Below are 20807 nucleotides of genomic sequence, written 5' to 3' on the forward strand. Positions count from 1 at the left end.
AGCCGTCTCCCTTTCTCCCCCGTGCCGCATTAGCACCTCGCAGCAGCCCCGACGAGCGCCGGGGTCGGTTCCCCGGGGCGGGGCGGGGCGGCCCGGGAGCAGGTGATCCCCGCCGGGGCGGAGAGAGCCGCCTCCCTCCCTCCCTCCCTTCTTCCCTCCCTCTCCCTCCCTCTCCTCCGCTCAGGCTCGGCTCGGCTCGGCGGGGGAGGCAGGAAAGTTGGGCGGCTGCTGGGAAGTTTTCGTAGCATGGCGGAGCGGCCCGGGGCGCCCGGCCCCAGGCAGCGCGGCGGGGCGGCGGCGGGCGAGCGGCCGCGCTGAGCCGGAGCCGAGCCGCCGGGGGCGGGAAGCTCCCGGCCGCCACCCGGCATGGCCCGCTGGATCCCCACCAAGCGGGAGAAGTACGGGGTCGGTGAGTGCCAGCCCGGGCCGCTCGGACACCCCCGCCCCGGGAGCCCCTTCCCCGCTCGCCGTGCCGGCCCTTCCCTCCGCTCCTGCCTTTGCGCCACCCCCCCCCCGGCCCGGCCCCGCGTCCCCTCCCTGGGAGTCTCCTGGCTCTCCCTCCCCCGGATCCCGGCGCTCTGCTTCCCCCGCTCCGCCGCTGCCGAGTCCCCGGTGTCCCTTGCACCGCACGTTCGTTTTGCTTCCCCCCCCGGCCAGAGTCGTTCCTTTCCTTTAGCGCACCCTTGACTCCCTCCTGCGCCACGCACTTTCTCAATTCTTTTTGAGTTTGTGCTCTCGTCCACTTTCAGGCTTCAGCGGCGGGTGTTCACTCGTTGAACCCTTCGCGATGGAGGCAGTGGTGTGTGTCCAGTGCACGCCCGGGGAGCTCTGGGTTTCTGGAATCCTGCAAGTTCGGGACTGACCTTGATAATTGTACCTCTCCAGCATGTTTTACAGTGAAGAGTGCTCTAACCTAGCAGCAAAAAAATGCCTACTGTTGTCCCCCAAAGGAGATGCGGCTAGAAAAAGTGATGACAGGATAAGAAGGTTGTAATGAGCGAATTCAGGACTGTGGGTGACATCTTTGCAGGGGATGGAAATTCTGACAGTCACAGGGGGAGGAACGGTAAAAGCTTGACTGATACCTTGTACCTTCTGCCCTGTCCTCTCCTTTATGTTTGAAAGGAGATTGTTGAATGCAGGCTCACTTTTCTCAAGGGGCAGACATAACCAATGGTGTTGCTGATAAGCTCTCCTTTTCTTGAGAGTTTGACACTGAAAACCACACAATTTTGAGGTTGCTTGTGAGAATTGGGCAGAGAACAATAGGCAGGAAACCACTAATGCCACAACTTCTGATAGTTTATTTTAATGAGGAGTGATCTTCTGTGCCCCTTGTGTTCCATAGTGGACTTGTAGATGTGAGAAAAAACGTTAATTTCATGCTTGCAAGGTGTTAATTGCCCCGACTCCCATGAGGTTGTTCATTCAAGTTCGGTCCATGAGTTCAAAGGTGAAGAACCTCATCCTGCACCATTTTTCACAGAGTGAATTTGAAATAAGTTACCCACTTGATTTCAAAGTGGCTTTGCAGAGAGGCAGCCTGAGAAGAGGCAGTTCTTGCAGGACTGTGGCTTAAGCTTCAGAGATACTGTATGCAGCACAACCTTATCTAGTTTCTGCTCTGGTAACCGGGAGGGTGTGGAGTATTGTACACCCTGAACTTTGTTTCTTTCTGTGTAGGTAACAGCCCGGGCTATTTATATATGGGAGCCCATATGTATGACTTGGTGAGATTACGCTGAGCATCAGGAATTTAAAAATTTTAGTATTATAATCAAGTAAACTATATAATGCTGGTATGATTGGCTGTGCTAGATTATGGTGGAGTTTTTTTAAGTACACCAGTGAGCAAGGCTCTTCTACCTCAAGAATGGCCTTGGGCAGTAGGATGAATCAGAGGCACTCCTCTAGCTTCCTTTTTATTAGCTTCCGGGGTGAGTTTTTTGTGCTGGCTTGAGCTAACTGCTGCTGCTGACAGCTCCTCTCCCAGAAAGGGCACTGGCTCCTGAGTAAGCAGGGTGGAGGGAAAAACTGCCTCTTCCCTTACATTACTGATCAAAAAGTGTGCCGTTGGGAAGTATCCCCTTCCTTCTGTGTGTTCATACAGCTGTGTGAAAAAGATACTTCTTTCCCTTGTATGCAGACACATGGACCCAACTGACGGACAGTCTGTAATGCTTCAGCTCTTGCATTTAATTTGCAACCGGGACTGATAGGGTTAATCCACAGGCAGTAAATTATTTATGCAGTGATTAGCTTTATCAGTCAGTGTTTGATACATTGCATTAATGGAATCATAATTTTGTCAATTTGATGTTTGCAGACTTGTCGGTTTCCTGTCTACGGTTGCATCCTGTGCTGTGTTCAAGTTTTGCACTCAGATACCAGTCCTCATTGGTTTTGTGCTTACTTTGAAGAAGTTAATGAGGATTGAGAGGAAAGTGTGAGCTTCTTGGGCCATTAATCTGCCTGCTAACCAAGATGTCTGTTAGTACCAATTATGAAGGTGGTTGTAATGAGGGTAATGCCGCTGATTTGTACGATACAGGCCGTTAGATGGTAACAACTGCCATTCACCGGTAGCATGGATAAGTTGATAGTTCTGAATTGTAAAGATACAAATTCATTCTTTTCAGAAAGAACACACACATTGTGGCTGTTAGCAGTCTGTGCTTTGGAAACTAATATAGAACTACTTCCATTTATTTTAAACACAGCCATGTAAATCATACCAACGCAGTAAGAAATTCCAGGAAGTAGACGATGTGATTCAATGTCACTTGTCTGATTTGTTCATTTCAGTTCAGAATGGTTTATGTCCTGGATTATATTCTACAGATTTGTTGGTTGTGGGTTCAAATTGATTTGCTGCCTTCTAGTTTTGTCCTCAATTGGTTAAACCTGGAGACTGCTACCTTTACCATGGATAATACAGATGGCATATGGGCTGAGTTTGAAATGGCAGACAGCAGAGAGTGCAAGATTGGAAACTGTAGCATTTTTAGGGAAGCATAAGTGAGAGACAAATGGCTTGCAGTTTCTCACTTGCAATGAATTTTCAACCCAGTAACAGATGGGATTTTGGAAGCTTCAGCCTTGTAAAGGGACGAAAACACTGCTGATCATCTGATGGGCAACATCTTGCCTTTTTAAGCAACAGGATTTTTTGGGTCTCACAAAGCTTCCTTGCAACATGCTTCACCTCTGATTTGGGAAGAAAAGACACTATCTAGTGCATCTTCCTTGAAAGCTGGTCAGTTTCAGGGCCAAACTAAATGAAGCAACCTATTCTTGGTCAAGTGCTTCTCTCAAAAAGAAAGGGTCATTTGCAGAATGCCTTTCATGCAGACTCTTTTCAGTCAAAAGAGCCAGCTCTGAAGAATACTTGAATGACTCCTTGCAATTTTGAACTTTTAGTACCTGTTTGTTTTAAAATTATTAACTTAGAACATAAGGAATCAACAATGTAATTTTTTTTTTTTCTGCTGGCAGTAACATGGGTTTGCATTAAGTGTTACCCTTCAGTTGTAAAAGCAATTCTTTCATTAGTCATCCTCTGTTCTAACATGCAGGTGTCCTTTGTGGACTGGAGAAGGCCGTATTAATGGTTTCAGTACCAAGTATGAGAGAATGTGGAGTCTGTGGAATCATAAGCTATTCTATTCTTTTATAAATCCAGGCTGCTATCAGAACAAGCAATCGGACCACTTTTTCTGATTTCTTCCTTCGGGCAGTAGCAGTGTGGTAAGCCAGGGAACTGACCCAGTTCAAAACCAATTCAGAAATGAAAAGTGCTGAGTTTTCAGCCAGGTGACTGTAATGATGGATCAGGTACACATGCTTTATATGTTACCTTTGACTGTGAACTAACAGGATGTGAAGTGTTTGTTTGTAATTATGTAGTTTGATCTGTGTATGCACCTATTGTTCAGCCAGTCCACAAATCTGGTCTTCCAGAATAACAAATTTTTAGCCAAAGTTTTACTGAAAGAGCTCTGAGACGTGAGGTCCAGAAGAGTTTGCATTTTGGTGAAGGTGCTGGCTTGCACCTGCATGCACTGGTATGACTCTCTCTTGAAATGTAAATTTACCCTTATTTTTGGGGTAGTGGCTGTTTCATAGAGCTTGTATGGTAGGAGTGGGGAAGAACCAGGCAGATTAGTGTGGCTGGTCCGCTGCAGTTGCAGGCCATAATGGACCATTCACTCCACATATCACAAAATGCTTCAACCAACAACAAACAACAAACTTGGAGCTTGCAACAAAATGCTGAAAGCCACAAATTGTGATGTTCTGCTTAGAAGGAACGAGTGAAAGCTTAAGCAATATTTGTTGCCTATGATCTCTCCAAATTGTTAAATGTGTAACTTAAAATATTATTATGAGCCCACAAAAACTTCACGGGTCAGTGAGGTAGATCAATGCACTATTTGTATTTTAGTAATCTTTATAGGCTCTGAGTAAAACCAGAGTCATGTTTTGTTTAGAAAATGTCTTAAAATGTTGGGTTGAAGGGAAGCTAATTAAACAAAGCAGTTCAGTTGCTCTGTGGAAAGTGTTTTGATCTGGTGCATTTTTGAAGGCAGGGGGCTGGGAGGGAAAGGTTGAGAAACTTTTGGGCAGCTTTAATTCCCAAGATTTCCCTGCCTCTTCACATCCCATTCCAGGGATTCCCATTTTGCACTTCAAGTATGCAGATACATGGGTGGCTATTTGAAGGGAACGGCTCAATTTGACCTGGTTCCAAAAGAAGCATGGCCACTTGCTATGGCTAAAATACCTTAGCCATACAAAAGAAGCTGTTTGTTACAGTGGCAAAAAGCAGCCTTTGAGTTTCAATCTATCATCTTTTATTTTGTTGGTTTTTTTTCTTTTTTAATAGATTTTTTTTTTTTTTTGTAAACTGACAGGTAATTACCCCTAATAGTTACTGGTGGCCTTTTAAATCCATTACATTTTTCCCTGCTGGAGGGACCGGAGCATAGGACTATTCTTGTCGCAAAGAAGTATTTACTTTGTCAAAATACCATGTGGTGGTTGAGTTACAATCAGCTGCGTCATGTCTTAGGAATGGCAGTAATATTTCAAATGTAAACCAGTGCCTGCCGGCTACATTTGTGATTTATGTGAGCAGAAATGCAAAGGATCAGAGAGGAAGAGAGAGTGCTGCAGAATAGGATTTTCTTACTAATGGTTTGATTTGTGATAACTTCTGATATGCTGGGCCATCAGGTCTTGGCTTCATGTTCAAACCTCATACATCTTCTGCAAAGTTGTCTCGAAATACAGTCTGTGATCAAAGGAGGTTCACGGTACTGATAGCAGTACATCATGTCAAATTAGAGCAAAATTCGTATTTGTTTCAACTTGCTACTTGCCTTATGCCTACCACTCCTGCAGAATGCTTCTAACTTGAAACTTAAGTCCACTGTTGTGCAACAGGTTCCTGACAAGGGCTCTAAAAGGATGGAAGAGCCCATTCCTACTGCAGAAGTGACTGTCTTCCTTTCTACTGATAGAAACACTCTATAACTACTTATTTTTCCTTCTATTTGCTTTATTGTGATTTGTGTCTAAAAATTGTCATATTGATGGCAATACCAACAAAACTTTAAATGGGGAAAAGTAAAAACTTGGCATAGTTGACAGCAAAAAGTTTTGAATCTTCAGAGCAGTATACAACGCTATTTCTGATTCAGTTCCCCAATTTTTACTGCTGTGTCTACAGTTTATTTCATGTGAAAGTTGGCTGTGCTACTAGTTCTTGCTTCCATAGTCCTTTCTATTTTTTGTTAATCCATATTAGCCTGAGTCTGTCTTCTCTTTTGGTGATTACTACTCTGCTCCTTAAGCAGTTCCCTGTGAAACTAATCCTGTGGACTTCAAAGGCATTGCTGACATGAACAAGACTTGTAACCGTTCCTTTTCTTATTCTTACTTTGAAAAGCAATATTTCTAGAAGTGTCTTGCGACTTCTGGGTGCTTTAGCTCTTGGGTATCCACCTTGAAACATCACCAACAGTCCTGATGTTTAGGAACTATCATACAGTTCATCGTACTAACAATCAGGTCCCTTTGTGGAGGCTCTGAATCCTATATTGAGGCATCCAGAACTGCTAGCTGCCTTCTAGAGTTTTGGCTGAGCTGTCTCCTGCTAATTAGATGTGGGCCTGATTGTTCAGAGGTGTCAAAAGGCCTTAAGTACCAGCTTTCACTAGAGCTGGGTGTGCTGACCAATTCTGAATTTTGCCTCAGTCTCTTGCATATTCTTGTGGTTCTTCTTTTGGCATAGGACTGTATTTGCTAGCACAAATGCAGATAGGAACTATGGAAATTAAAAGCAAAATAATAGAAGTTCATGAACTGAAAAAACTTAAACCAATAGTGTATTGATCAAGGAGCAGTAAATGTGTAATAATCTTTCCTTATCATTTGAAAGTTGAAAAATGTACACCCCTTCTACATGCAAACTTGCCAAAGCTCCTTTAATTGAAAGTCGACTTTTCTTTTTTGCTATTTAACTTCACTTAAACTTGACTGGTAGGACATTTCTTTCAATTAGTGCTTTTAGGGAAAGAAAAATCCTATTTATGCTATCACGCTAAAGACACAACCATGACCAAGCTTAAAACTACCTTAGTCTAAAGTCATAAACACATTTATCTCCTTGCTACCAGAATGAGACTATGTTTTTCAGGTCCAATGCATTTAACTTATGATTGAATGCCTAAAATACTGTAATGAGTTTTGGTGCATTTGCCGGGAAACATGTGCTAATAAAACTGGAACATAGTGTGAATTACTGAACAGCTTTCTAGGTGGCCAGTTCATGGTTGCCTTCAAAAACGGAAGGTGTTACGAGTGCTAGTTGGACCAGTTGCTTAAATGATAAAAATGTGTTTTTGGTACAGACTGTACCTCCTAGGAAGATCTCCCAGGAATAGAGCAGGGAGCATTGTTTAGAGGATTAATTGCTCTGGCAGCCTCTTGAAGCTTTCAGATAGGTGTCTGGCACATTGTCAGAACATATCTAAAAAAAGTAGTGATTGTCCTGTGGAGATTATTCTTTGGCCACTTCTACTCTGAAATTTTTGGAGGTGTTGGTGCAATAGAAGTGGACCTCATTCTGGAAAGTGCTGAATCTGGGCAAAAAGTTCATTGAGATACAATGGAGATAATAATAATTTTCTGTTCTTGGGAAGCTTGGTACTTTGATCCTCTGTAATAATAAAAGTTTAACTTCAGCTCTAAAGTTCTAATACTGTTTCAGAATGTAACGAGCAAATAGTGGCCAATTAGTTCTGAAAGACCGCTTTTTTCCTTTTTTTTTTTTTTTTTTTAATGCAAGAGTAACTAGCTTAAATATTAGAGACCTGATTCTTGCAGCACCTCCATTCTCATTGCTCTGATAATGTAGTGGGGTCTTCAAGCTGCAGAGAGATGGAGCTTAATCTAAAGGAATAAAGTAGCTCTAGGAAATGAAGGGAAGGCTACAGTGCATGCTGCCTGGTTCTATATTCTTTATCTCCTTGCATCTTGTGCAGTTTAATTAAAACTGATATGCTTACTATAAATTTGGGAGTAGGTCGTTCTTCATTCTTCTTGACAACAAAGGGATCAATATTCTTGTTTGGCTTTTTTCCTTCCAGAGTAAGACCCTTAGTTCCCAGCCAAGATTTCCTGTTCCTCATTTCAACACTATTCCCCTGTTTGCCATTTGCTTGTTATGTGAGATAGGTGGCAAGATAAAAATGCTTTGGAATTAAAGGTCTCTGGAAATGTGAGAAACTCACTGTGCAGTGCCAGTTTTCTGATAGGGGCTTGTGTCATTTTGCAAACATGAATCAATGAAACCACAGGCATCCATTATGGGAGAGTAATCTGTTACGAAGCCCACATTGAATGAGGACTGGAGGTACAGAGGCCAATTGAAATCCCTATGGTTATGCATATTAGAAATTCTACTTGTGTTAGCTCTGCCAGCATGAGTTAGCTCAAGTGCTAGTTTCCATAGAGGTGCTGTCCAGTGGAGGTAAAGAGTTTTTTGGCAGTATATCCCAAGTTTCTTAAAATGCAGCGGGCCAAGCCATGCTATGAATCCTTCTCACGCAAATCGTGGGAGAGCACATGGATGGAAAGGGGAAGGTGTGGGAGGCCTGAGAACACTTGTACAAAAATTTATGGCTGTAGTTCAGGTGGGTTACATTTGCAGCTGATGAAGTGGGAACCCTTTGTTTTATATTCTCTGTGGGTCTATCAGCTTGAGTTTAGTGTTGACACGTGTAGGTGTGACGCTAGCAAGGGACAATGCTGAAGTTTTAACTCAAGTGAACTTTATGGTGAAGACTAGCCTGTGGGCACAGTTGGACTCCATGCTCAAGTGTTTTACTTGTTAGACCTCCTCTCATCTCTCCGCTCCCTCTGGAAGTAATGCATACAGCAGAACTCATTAGATAGTAATACTCACAGTTCTGTACAGTAGTATTTCCAAGTTTTCTTTATACTTCCTTTGATGTTTTGCCCAGTAAGAACTAGGACAGTAATTTAAAGCCAGTGGCAAATTCACTTAATTCTTTTGAAAGTGCCACGCGCTTTCAAGTTGCGAATTAGCTGAGTTGTCCAATTTATCAAGTGATGGTTTTGGTTTTTCGCTTTTACAAATCTGCTTGAAAATTTCATTGCAGAAGTTACTCTTGTACTTAATGTATCCAAACACAAGTTGCACGTTTGCGAGCTTGGAGGAAAAAATGTGATTACAGACAGACTTGGTAAAATTCAGTTGCAATTGTATGCGTATTGTAAATGAGATCAGTTTCTTCACAGGCCATAAAAATGGAAAGATTCAAAATCAGAGGTTACTTTTGTGAAAACTGTATTTCAAGCCTCTGGTAGGTATATCCAGTTGTTAAAACCAGAATGTAAGTACCACAATACTCAGAAGGCTCTAGGTATGAACCCCTTCTTTTGTAGAGGACAGCCCAAAGGGTGGGTTTGTGCCCATTTTCTTCCAGGTCTCTTTTTCTAAAATGCACAATACTAAGAAGATGCATAATATTTTAAGTTTATTGGATTCCTGTGATACCAGTAGGCTAGCCTGAATACAAACCAGATTCTGATTCAGCTAAAGCTAATGGCAAAACTGTTGATTTCTGTGGCCATATGATAGTTGAAACAGTGTAATGGGGTAAGAACAATTGCTCTAAAGGACAAGACTATGATTTAATTTATTTTGGGGAGAATACTAATTGTTCAGGCTAGATGTTACTGCTCAGATTTCAAAGAGGCAGAATAAAGCTGCAGGGCTTGGAAGATACGCACCTTACAATAATATCAAGCACCCTTTAACCTAATAAGATCTATAAGCCACCTGTCATTATGGTATCTAGTTCTTGTAGCCTCGCCAGTAGATGAAAAGGTGCAGTCTTGTCTTGTATCCTGCATGTTGAGAAGGTCACTGTGTCACAGTGAAAGCAGTTGAATGTGTATCTTGGTAAATGAATGAAGTAATTAAACACACTAGGTAGGTATGTTTTGTGAAATTAGAGCTGGTAGAAGATGCAGCTTTGATAGCACCAGGATCTGAGGTTTCTCTGTAGCGTAGCAGCAATAACAACACTGGCAGCTGTTGCTGCACCTTTCCTCCCTGAGCCAACTTTATACTGCTCAGAATTGAGCACCACTAAAACAGGGATGCCAATTTGGTGTCACTGGCTTCTTTTCTTCTGTGTCAACTGAAGGAAGGTTGGCTCGATGAAACTGCAAGATCTTCCAGCAGCTGGGTTGAGAACCTTAAGTCAAGGACCACCTTCCAGACCCAAAAAGCAGTGTGTTGTCATCTTTTTACACTTGGAAGCTGCTTTTGGCACAGGAGTTCCAAGTTGGGTGCTCCTGCATCTGTTCCCTCCACTCAAACACTGACATGCTATTGCATGTTGTTTAGTTTGAATCAGCCAGACCTGAAACAGACTGTAGGCTTAAAAACTGTTTTACACTGTGGCTAACACTTCATTATTTTATCTTCCCTTTTTATGTTTGAACACTGTTAGGTGGGCAGCATTCTCACTGACTGCAAGGAAGTAGATGGAGGCTGGTAATGAAGCAGGAACAAAAGCTAAGGGGATTCCTCTAAACCACACCCTAGGTAATCTTGCAAGCAACCTTAAGTGGTAGGCAACCTTAAGTGGTTATTGTAGAAAGATGTATCAAGGCAACCTGATAAAAGTTTACAAAAGTGTGAGTCTTCAAGAAGAGAGGCTAGGCTATTTTCTTTTTTCATCTGTGTATCTGCAGAAGTGGACATTTCATGATGTTCCAAGGAGACTGGAATTGCAGGTCTAGGTTTTGGGGTTTTGTTTTGTTTTGTTTTTAATCAAGCACTGGATTAAGTTGGGTGTAGTATATTCAGGAGCAGGTTGGCTCCTACACTGCTAGTACTGATTTATTCCTCCATTGGCTCACAGCACTCCCTCTTACTCCAGACATAAGCTGAGACGGCTAGTGTAGATTAATTCTTTATCTGAGCTTAAAATCCCTAAGGGCCCTTTAGAGTGAAAATAATAAAAGGAAGTAGAAAGCCTAGTGAAGAAAATTACACAGCTAACGATTTGTGTATGTGTTACCCATATGTAAAATAAAACACATACTTTCTATTAGGTACTGTGACTGTGCTATATGTTATTCTGGTACATGTTTTCAGGAAAATGGTTTAGAAAAATCGCTGCATGTCTGAAAACAGAGCTTTAAACTCCATGTTGAGATGGGTAGAAGGGAAAATTTGACTTTTGGAGATGAAGGATATTCGTGTAACTTTGGGGGTCAGAGTGGGTTATTGCAAATCCTAGAAGCTCTGAATTGAGTTGATTCTTTAGTCAGTGGGTGAAGTTCAGTGCATTCTACCATAGCAGGATTTTGCCCAGGGTGTGTGTATGAATGCCTGTCTGAGTGTATTTGGAGAGACTTGTTTTCTGGTGGTTTTCCTACTGTAGGTTTTCTTTGCTGTTAGTTTCCATGGCCTAGTTGTGAGGAGGAGGCAGGGGTGGGGCCAAGACTTTAAAGTTCTTCCATCTGGGCAAAATGTGGAGCTACTTTAAAATGTGTGCTTAGTGACGGGAGGAGAGAGATTTCAAGGTTTTTTCCAAGTGTTTATCTGCTTGTATACAACAAAGTCTGGGTTAGTACACCATAATGCGACAACCAATGCACTGTAGCCTCGCTGTGTTAGCCACTGACATAAAAGTAAGTCTGGAAAAGTCACTGGTCATCAAGAAAACTTATTTTAGAGTCTCATCAGCGTAACAGAGGTTTTCTGTGTGGTTCAGACCAAAGAAGCAGCTACAGTTGGTCTGCTTCTACCCCAAGCACACTTACAGAGAGACAAAACAGCTTATGTTGTGATGACGTTATTACTGGTATCCAAATCAGTATATGTTTAGGATGTATATCTCTCTCCTATATTGCAATATAGATGCACTCTGAGAACAGAATCTCCTTTATTTTCATACAGCTACTGTGGTATAAACACTTTGCAATAAATATTTGAGGGGAAGATGACTAATGGGAATTCTGCAGATGTGAAAAGATGGAGATTATTTCTTTTTTCTTTACAATCAGTATCTCTCTTGCTTCAACAGTTCTGAATCATCCCAGTTTGCCTGATCTGAATCTACTAAGAAGCTCTTATTAAAATACATGGGCTAATTTGTCGTTGGGTCTGCCACTTGCTCCAGAGCATTGTTGTGGAACTGACTGTGGTTTTAGTCTGTAGAGTTTAAAGCCATAAGAGACCATTAGATCATCTAGTTGGAGCACTTGTGTAACTCTTGTGAAGCCATCCATATTCCCATGGGCTGAGGTTGTTAAGTTGTTTTTTTTCCTAAAGCAATCCAGGCTTTAAGAGATTAAACCATTGATCCTAGCATCTGATCCAATCTATGATGAAGAGAGAGACAGGAATATCCAGAAGCTAGTGATGGCATGACTGAAAGAGAAAATCTTCCCCAGTCCCAAATTTGGAAATTAGTTTCATTTAGACTGCTTGTGCAGGACAGTCTCTGCAAAACCTTGCTCCAGGATAATATTCTGTTATTCAGAGGAAATCAGAAAATCTTAGCAGGCTTTTGATCCACTGTGCATCTGGCAGGTACACTTCCTTGTCCTTGGCAGGTGAGCAGGTAACAAACACGCTTATTTGGTTTGCTTATTGGGATAGTCTTAGGTTGGAACTGCAAGTGTTGGAAGCATACTGAGGACAGTGGATCTTCCTGCTTTTCTCATGGTTCTCAAAGGAAAGGAATGAATATAGAAACTGACAGTTACAGAATCCAAATTAGAAAGGCCATGCCATATCCTCCCACATAGGCAGACGGTATAATTTCTCAGTCGATTTAATGCCCGTTTTTAAGATTATCCATCTTAAAATTTTTAACGATAGGTAGAAGTCCTTCCAAGTGTATTCCTGTTTGTGAGGTCAGCCTGAAACAGTAAGTACACAAGATGTTAAAGGTCCACCTCTAGCTCATCAGATGTTTGACTCTGAAGTCTGATGGCGACTGTTAATTAAAGCATTTCCATCTGCGTAATCCTGTTATTCTGGATTATTTGCATTCAAAATGCTACGCAGTCACTTGGAACTCTGTAGAATTGAGACTGAATGTCAGCATCAACCAGTTCAGGAGTAGTATTTTTTTTCATAACAGTCAGTTAATGTGCATGTTTCACAGTGTTGAACCATGACTGCTTTTTTTTTTTTTTTTTTTATTATTAAGTAGTCTGACATATAAATCTTAATTATGCTGTTCTCAATTTTTCAGACACAAATTCCTGGGAAGTTACAAGAATGTTTTTACTCAAACATCAGAAAGCCTTTGTTCCTATGAAGAATTAATTCCTTGGGCAGTTCCTTGTTTTTTAAATAAAGCCACTGTTTTTTTGGTTATATCTTGGCAACAGATAGCATACCAGGCTTCTCCAAATGGGGCTGTCCAGCATAAATGCCATTTCTTAATACAGGGTTGTTGCAGCATAAAAGCACATACTTCTGTTTCCGTACAATAGTTTTTGACTCTTCGGTTGAAAGATGTAATGAGATGAAGTCTGGTTATTGCAACAGCACTGAATGTGATTCTTTGTTCAGAGGAAGCAAGCCACAGCCCTCTCCTATCAGATAGTGGTGAGGGCAGACTTCAGAGAAGTGGGACATGGTATTTGGAAGCGGTTATCGTGTCTTTTGTAATGGGTGGAGGGGTGGTTATTTTGAGCCAAGTTAGAGATAACGGATCTTGCAGTGGCTGTGTGTTTCAGGCCAATAATCCACATTTCAAATGCATTTAAACAAGTTATTGAGGGAAGGATTCAATTTCATTCTGCTTTGAATTACACACAAAATATTACGGGACAGTTTCTGCTTCGTTCACTTCAGTTGCAGACATTTTAACTGAGCTTCACTTTGAGAACAGTTTTGAAAATGAGTTACAGTCTTGTGGTTAAAATGGGTCTAGGAATTAATATTTGGTTTTCGTCTCTGAATGTGCTGCAGATGAACAGGATGACATTCAGTTTTTCTGTCCTCAGTTTCTCTGCATGTAAAAGAGAACAGTTGCTACTGTTCTAACATGTGTTGGTGGCACTGTGTGAAAGACACTGCATTAATGCGGGAGATCACTTGTCCAGATGTGTACTGGCTCTTTAAAGCCAGTTACATATGTGACATCAGAGCTGACTGCACCATCACCTTCCTTCCAAACGAACGTTGTTGGTAGACACTGAAGAAGTAAGCCTGACACTGCTTTCATGGAAACATATGCCAAACCTCTCACGGGTTTCACTAAAAGCTAGATCAGGCTCAATGAGTTGCTGACAGACCTCTTGCAAATTAAGGCTTCTCCCAGGACTCTTCGACAAAGTGAAGCTTTGTGGTTTTTCAAAGTGGGGTTTGGGGTTTTTTTTTTGTAATATAATTGTGCTGCGTCTTATTTTCTGTCCCATGCATGACATTGAGGCTTCTTACTGTTTTAAGTGCCACTGTCTGGTGTTTCACAGATCAGGAACGTGTGGTGTGATTAATCTTGTGCCTTCATAGAATTGGAGGGACTGACATAACTAAACCTGCTCTTCCCATCATAATACTGCCATGTGCCAGCCCACATCAAACTCTGCCTTCTCAGAAACTTCTAGCTCACCGTTAGCTATTACTCAGAGCCCTGGCTACCCTGGAAAGTCCAGGCTATCTCAGGTTTCCTTTGCCGTTCGTGTAGTCCTTGTTTCTGGTGATGACTATTGCGTGATGCTTCAGAACAGAACAGTGTATCCCCCAACATCCAGTGTGCACACCCAGTTGTGCAATGCCTTTAGAGTTCCTTCTCCATCCGTTTTGAGGAATCACCTTCTGCCCTGAAGCATGAAAACTGCTTCTCCTTATCTTCACCTACATTACTCTGGCTGCTGTCACCGGTCATAAAGTTATCTGTTGCCCTTTTCAAACCAGCCCCAGTGATGACTCCTCTGACCTTCCCTCCTAATGAATTCCATAGGCTGGATGCACTGTTGAAAAAAACATTTCTTAAACTTTCCACTAATCAAACTGGGGGACTGCAAATTAAATAATATGATACATCGCCTCTAGTTATGCTCAAAGAATAGGATCATTAAACCAAACCCAGTATCTCCTTCTTACAGATCACATTTTCCACTTCTGCCTCTTTATTTAGATCAAATTTGCTAGACTTCAGTGCTGCTTTTCATTCAGGATGATAAAAGGAACAGGATCACCATTCTAAAGTGAATTTCAAAGGACAAAATCTCAACTGAAGTTTAACTTGAAGTGAAAAGACTTAACCATATATTCCTGCAAATTTGGGGGCAAAAATCTCTGTAATTTTTTTTCTCCTTCTTCCTTTCTTGCTGCTCTGTCAGGGTTTTCTATGAAGGATTTTTATTTTTTCATGCCATGACCATGTTTGTTATGTGCAGCTTCATTTTTCTTTTAAGTCTGAAAGAGGTCAGATTAAATACACACAATGAAAAAGAGGCTAAGCAGTTCAAATAACTGCAGATGGACTATTTCGGACAGGATTGACTTCAAGGAGCAGGAAGCATCAGTTGCAAACAGTAAAGCTCCCAGGGAAAATATGCGAGCAATTTGTCTTATAACCTTGTGCATAACCATTGGGTAGGAGATTTTATATACAGTGTCCCTCTGTTCTTGCTTAATTCAATCTAGCAAAGCAAGATACTACAAATCTTGCCTTTTTTTTGATATGCAGAGGCAGAAGCATGTCCCTTTAGTTTGTAAATGCTACACATCGGGATCTGAAACCTTTCTGGTAAAGCAGGGGAAGAGAAGGGAAGGGAACTGCAATGTTTAGTTCTCTGTCTTGTGGTTGTTGTGATCTTTGGTGAGTGGAAGGGAGCTGCAGTGTTTAGTTCTCCCTCTTCTTGTGGCTGTTGTGCTCTTTAGTTTTGAATTAACTGTCTGTGTTCTCAAAAGAAAGGCTTGTCTGATGCCCGCCCACCTTTCTGTTAGACACTTGGTGCTGCTCAGACTGCTTTTGTCTGAAGCTAAAGCAGCAATTTATGGAAGAATACAGACTGGTATTTATATAATGTCTGTTTGTCCCAGAGAAACCCAAGGCATCTAGAAACTGTATGTAGGAATCCCTATACATATAAGCACACGTGCATTTCTAAACAGCAGCCATTTCTCATGGTGAGCACAGCCATGAAACAGGAATCCCAAACAGCATTTTAGGACAGAAACTAAGGCAGTCCAGCTGTAACCACAGGAGGAGGCTTCAGTAGACAGAATGTAATCAGCCAAGTTAGAAATTGGCTAAGGTGCTCTGCTTTAAATCTTCTGAGTCTGTTGACAGTGCTATAGGATTATTAATGTTCATAGACTGCTTGATGCCTGGACTCCACCTGAGGAATGACACCTCCTCTGTACTGCAGTTTCCCCAGAGCACATTATGGGCCAACAGTTCAGCAGCAACTCCAAAGGAAGCCTGGATTTTTTTATCCATCCACACTGCTTCCTGCTGCTCCTTGGGGAGGTTTGGAGATGTCCCATCCAAGTAACGGATTGCAACATCCCTGCTTAACGTTAGTGATTTGGCAGGTTTACGGCAACAGAAGGCATGGCCGCAGGGAGTTTACTTTCCTTTGGGTCGGGTGCTGCACTTTTATGCTGACCTCTGCAAACCCTTGCGGAATTATTTTCTATATCTGGCAGAACGGTTTCTTTTTAACTGAATCTAATACAGTATTAACCAGCTCTTCCGTCAAGTTATGATCTCGGCATCTGTCAATACAAGGTAGTTCATAATGGATTACTCTGATCTACTCCTGTGTACGGTCATGTTTGGCCATAAACATTATCCAAATTTTTCTGTAAAAATGTTGGTGGGATTTTTACTTTCAGGCCTATTCTGGGGCCTTTAAAGTGTCTAAACTGAATATCCAGATCACCAGTCAGTTTTAATATCTTGGCTTACAACACCATTGCGGGGAGGGAGAGGAAACTGGAAGTTGGAGCAGCTAGTGCCTTAGGAGCAAAAGTCCACTAACATTCCTGTAACCCTCTGGAAAACAACGTTAATAGGTTCAATGCGTACTCTGTGCCTGTGTATCTCTGCAGGCACTGAAGTTATGGTAGGCATGAATTAGGGCCACCGTGAACAAACACTGCCCCTGCAGCATAAGAAAATAAGTATCTGTGATCAGGGTGTATTTCAGATACTGCAGGGAATTCAGATCGCCTGCCTACTTCTGTTGGATTATTTATAGTTACAATATTTTAAAGAAAGCTAGTATATATATGAGAGAATTTCCGGTGTGGTAAGCCACAGTCATTTGTTTATGCTGGATCGTTGCCAGGAGGCAATATACCTCATTTTGGTGGAAATGATAGGCATTCGATGCTAATTTCCTAACATAAGAGCTCAATTTTTAATTTATTTATTTAATTTTCGGAGTGAGTTCTTCAAATACAAACCTCTGAAGTCTGAAGAATTTTCCCAAAGCCCCCTGAAAATGTTTGCATGGTTTATTTGCCTTCTGAAAAATAAACATTGTGCTTACTTCACTGATACATTGGGGAACAGATTTGGCTATGTAAATATGACACTTATGTGCATGAGAAGATTGCATTGCTGTATTTAAGATGTGATCTGTACTTAAACCAGTGTTCTAAATAAATAAATAAGATAATGTCATTTTTGTAGAGGAGTGGTCTGTTCTGACTTAGCCGATCAATTCATTGAACCATAGGAAAGCATTTTCCTGACTGCTTTATTTCTTTTTACTTGCATTGCTTTGAAAGCAAATTCAAATTAAACTTTCTCATCTTGACAAGCCTCTAGCAGCTCTAAGGAGGGCTCTTCTGCTTTGTGCAGTGAAACTGTGCACCTCAAGAAAGTTCCAGAGAAAAGGCAGTTTAGAAGCATGGGCTTCTGGACTTAATCCTATTCCCACTGGAAATCCGATAAGCATTCAGATTAGCTTTGTCTTTGGTAGGGATTAAATTTGCAGAGAATCTCAAGTTTTTGTGCTAAGATTGGTTCTTGTCTGGGAAGAGCCTTTAGTAAGAAATAGTCTGAGGCATTTAGTATAGAATAGTGGCATTTTTTCTTATGACATCCAGTTAATGTTGTTTTGCCAGCGCTTGCGAGTGCCACATTGCAGTTAGTCCTGTGAAATGCCAGTAAAAAAATGTCAATTACCTAATGGATCCATAACCTCTGCCTGAGGTAATAATGACCTTTGCTGGGCAGGTTGTCAGTAAAGTGGGAAGATACAGCTTCTTCATATAGTGTCACATATGTGTATTCTTAAAGGTAAAAGAGAAACTTTGTTGGCTGTTAAGAATAATGTTTCTTATCCTTGCAGGAACTGATGGTAGAATCTGGAAATAGATATGCTACATACTTTTCTGGTGTATTATATACACAAGATAGCTTAGTAACTTTACAGTGCCTTTTCAAAACCATATTCTGCCTTTGACAGGTGCCATGATACCAGATTTCAAAATCTGATTACCTCACAGCTTTCACGATTGTGTTTTTCATCTCTCTCTCCCACCTTTTCCCCTTTTTAGCAATCTACAACTATGACGCTGTCCAAGATGTGGAGCTCTCCTTGCAAGTTGGCGATACTGTTCACATTTTGGAGATGTATGAAGGTAGGTTGCACATCACTTCCAAGTACTTTACAGTGGTTTTTGAAAGTAAATGTAACAAATCAGGATTTTTTTTAAATAATACAAATTTTAGATCTAGATTTTCAACTTCTGATATGCCCAAAAGCACAAAGCGTGCTATGTAGTGTTTGCTGTATGCACTTTACTTTTAAAACGGTATTAAAAATGCATGAAGTACAGAAGTGGCAATCATATCTACACTGTTCCTGGCAGAGGTTTGTCAAGGTAAGATTTCAGTGGTATCTCAAGGCAGCACTGCAAGAGAAAGAAACACTTACTTCTCGCTGTTAATTCCTGTTTTCACACCACACCTGTTTACCTTGGCTCCTCCTTGTGCTGGGCCAAGTGCTTGTATAGTCATGTGATGAACTGATCCGGCTGGAAAATAATAGTAATTTTTTAAAAAGCAGCTTTTAACCTGAATTTGTTCTTTGATCTGAGACAACGGAGGCAGTGGATGAAAGAAAAAGAGAGGGCAGGTCTAATCGTTTCAAAAGTAATGTTGGTTTAAACCATTATGTCACAAACTGGCATTATGTGTTTTAAAAAGCCTCCAGTTGTGGAGCTTCCATGCCTTTTTTAGGCTGTTTCTCCCAGTACTTTACTGGGAAGTTTTTCAAAATACATACCTTAATGTAAAACATCTTGAAGAAAGGAAAACAAAATGCCTATTTTAAACAAGATGAAAATTACACTTGTGTGTTTCATATCCACTTACTAAACCAGACTGTTTAATGAAGATTTCAATATCAGGAATGGAACACAGTCATTTAATTATTTTAAAGAATGTACTAGTCACTACTTCATTTGGAAGGCTCTCCAAAATTTAAAGATTCTTCCCAAAATATAAACTCAATAATTTTCACAAGCAGCATCAGTTTGAAAAAGGCTCAACATACAAAAACTCTTTAGTATCTCTGCTGGGAGCAGCAAGCTGTGTGTTTAGCAATTTGTTCTTAGCCAATTGTTCTCTTTCCACTTCTCTTTGACCTTGACACTGGAAACAGCCAGCCAGTTCCTACATGTCAAAGCAGATTATGTTGCTGATGTGTGTTTGTACACTGATGTGTGTGATAGTGGTGAGTGTGGCAGGGGGGTAGAGAGAGAGGGAGAAAGGGAAGAAAATCCCTGTGTAATAGTACTAATTTTTGAACTGGTTTTGAAAAAGAAACACAAGGAAGAGGGAGTGTCAGGGATGAAAATTGCCCTCATGAAGATGCTTTTTTTTATTTCCCAAAATGTTAGGCTATTTCTTCTTTTTTTTTTTTTTTTTAAAGCGACATCACTGTTTAATCCTAGTACTTGGTCTATAATCAGCTGTTTAACAGAGAGACAGTCAAGAATAGGAAATGAATACCCAAATGGCATCCTTGTTTTTTACCTGAAATGTCCCAGTCTGGAACTTCAGTGTGAGAAGATTGATTGTAAATTGTTTGGGAAAGTGAACGTGTTTTTATTGTTTTCATATGCTGAGCCACCAGTGTGGCATCTTAATTTGTGACTGAGGCACCTAGGAATTACTGCAGTACAACTAAAAACTTTTCTGGAAAGACCAGTGAAAAATTCAGGCCAGACATTTGTGAATCTAAAGGAAAATATGCAAATTGTCTCCAAGATGGTAACTTCTCTGTGGGTCTGGTCTTATTTCCCATAAATTCATCTTAAAAATTCCAAATTCTGGTGTTCTGTCTGCTTGGGAGGAAATTCTCATGTCTTATTGTATCTGTTTTTCTTTCTTTTGTGATGTCAGCTTTCAGCTTTGTTTCCAGATATGCGGGTTGTGTTTTTGAGAATTAGTGTTCTCACAAGAAGCTTTTCTGTTTTTTCTTATGCTAATGATGTATGATTACAAATACAACTCCAGTCTGATAAAAATGGGGTTTTGTTCCACTAATCACTGTTCTTACCTGGATACACAACTGTCAATTTAGAAAAACGTTCCATTTAACCAGGGCGTTGGTTTTGCAAAAAGAAAGGCTCAGAGATGCCTTGTGAAGTCCTTTTTTCAGCCAGTGTAAGTTATCCCTGCAGCTCCCAGCTGAGGGTGTTCCTTAGGCTATCGGTAATATTTTTTAGGGGATTAAGGCAGAGTTTTTCAGGATTGTCCAGAGGCTCTCAGGTAATGGTAATAGCCACTTGGAAAATCTTGCTTCTTGCTATTGTTCCCTACCTCAGGATGCACAGAAGCATCTTTTGTGAGTTACCAGAAGGTTCTCAGGGCTGTTGTACCCCAGTTTTCCTGCTCTGTCAGTCATCTAGAACATGCCTCTTTTTTCCTCCTGGTTGAAGTCAGCAGGTACTCATTCCTCAGCCATGTTCAGCAAAGACTGGCTGTGTATCAAACAGCCTTCACTTGAAAGCTCTTTATATTCTGCATCTGGGGTTTTGGCTGGCTCTGCTCTGTCTATAAGAATTGAAGTGCACAGTTTGTTCCTTGACAGTGAAGCAGCAAGGTTGAAGCTTGCACTGGGTTTTGCTGTTAGCAATAAACATTATCTGATTCTCAATGGGCTGAATAGCTTTGAGACATAACACTGATACAGCTGAGCTACTGGGGGAGGTGTGTGAGAAGCAAAGAGCAATAAAGTGAATTAAAGTGCAAGCCAGAAGGTAT

At 41.2% G+C, this 20807-nt stretch overlaps 1 protein-coding gene across 6 annotated transcripts in view; it reads left to right on the forward strand.

Annotated features, from left to right (window-relative positions):
• Positions 1–196: 196 nt before the first annotated feature.
• Positions 197–20807, forward strand: part of DOCK5 (dedicator of cytokinesis 5) — an 89221-nt gene continuing 68610 nt past the window's right edge. For all 6 annotated transcript variants that reach the window (XM_075043583.1, XM_075043586.1, XM_075043585.1 and 3 more), the window contains exons 1-2: positions 197–409; positions 18092–18175. In XM_075043583.1, coding sequence (XP_074899684.1) covers positions 367–409; positions 18092–18175 — 127 coding nt within the window. In that variant the 5' untranslated portion in view covers positions 197–366. The remainder of the gene's footprint in view (positions 410–18091; positions 18176–20807) is intronic.

Source organism: Buteo buteo, chromosome 12, assembly GCF_964188355.1.
Source record: "Buteo buteo chromosome 12, bButBut1.hap1.1, whole genome shotgun sequence".
In the NCBI taxonomy this organism is placed as follows: Eukaryota; Metazoa; Chordata; class Aves; order Accipitriformes; family Accipitridae; genus Buteo; species Buteo buteo.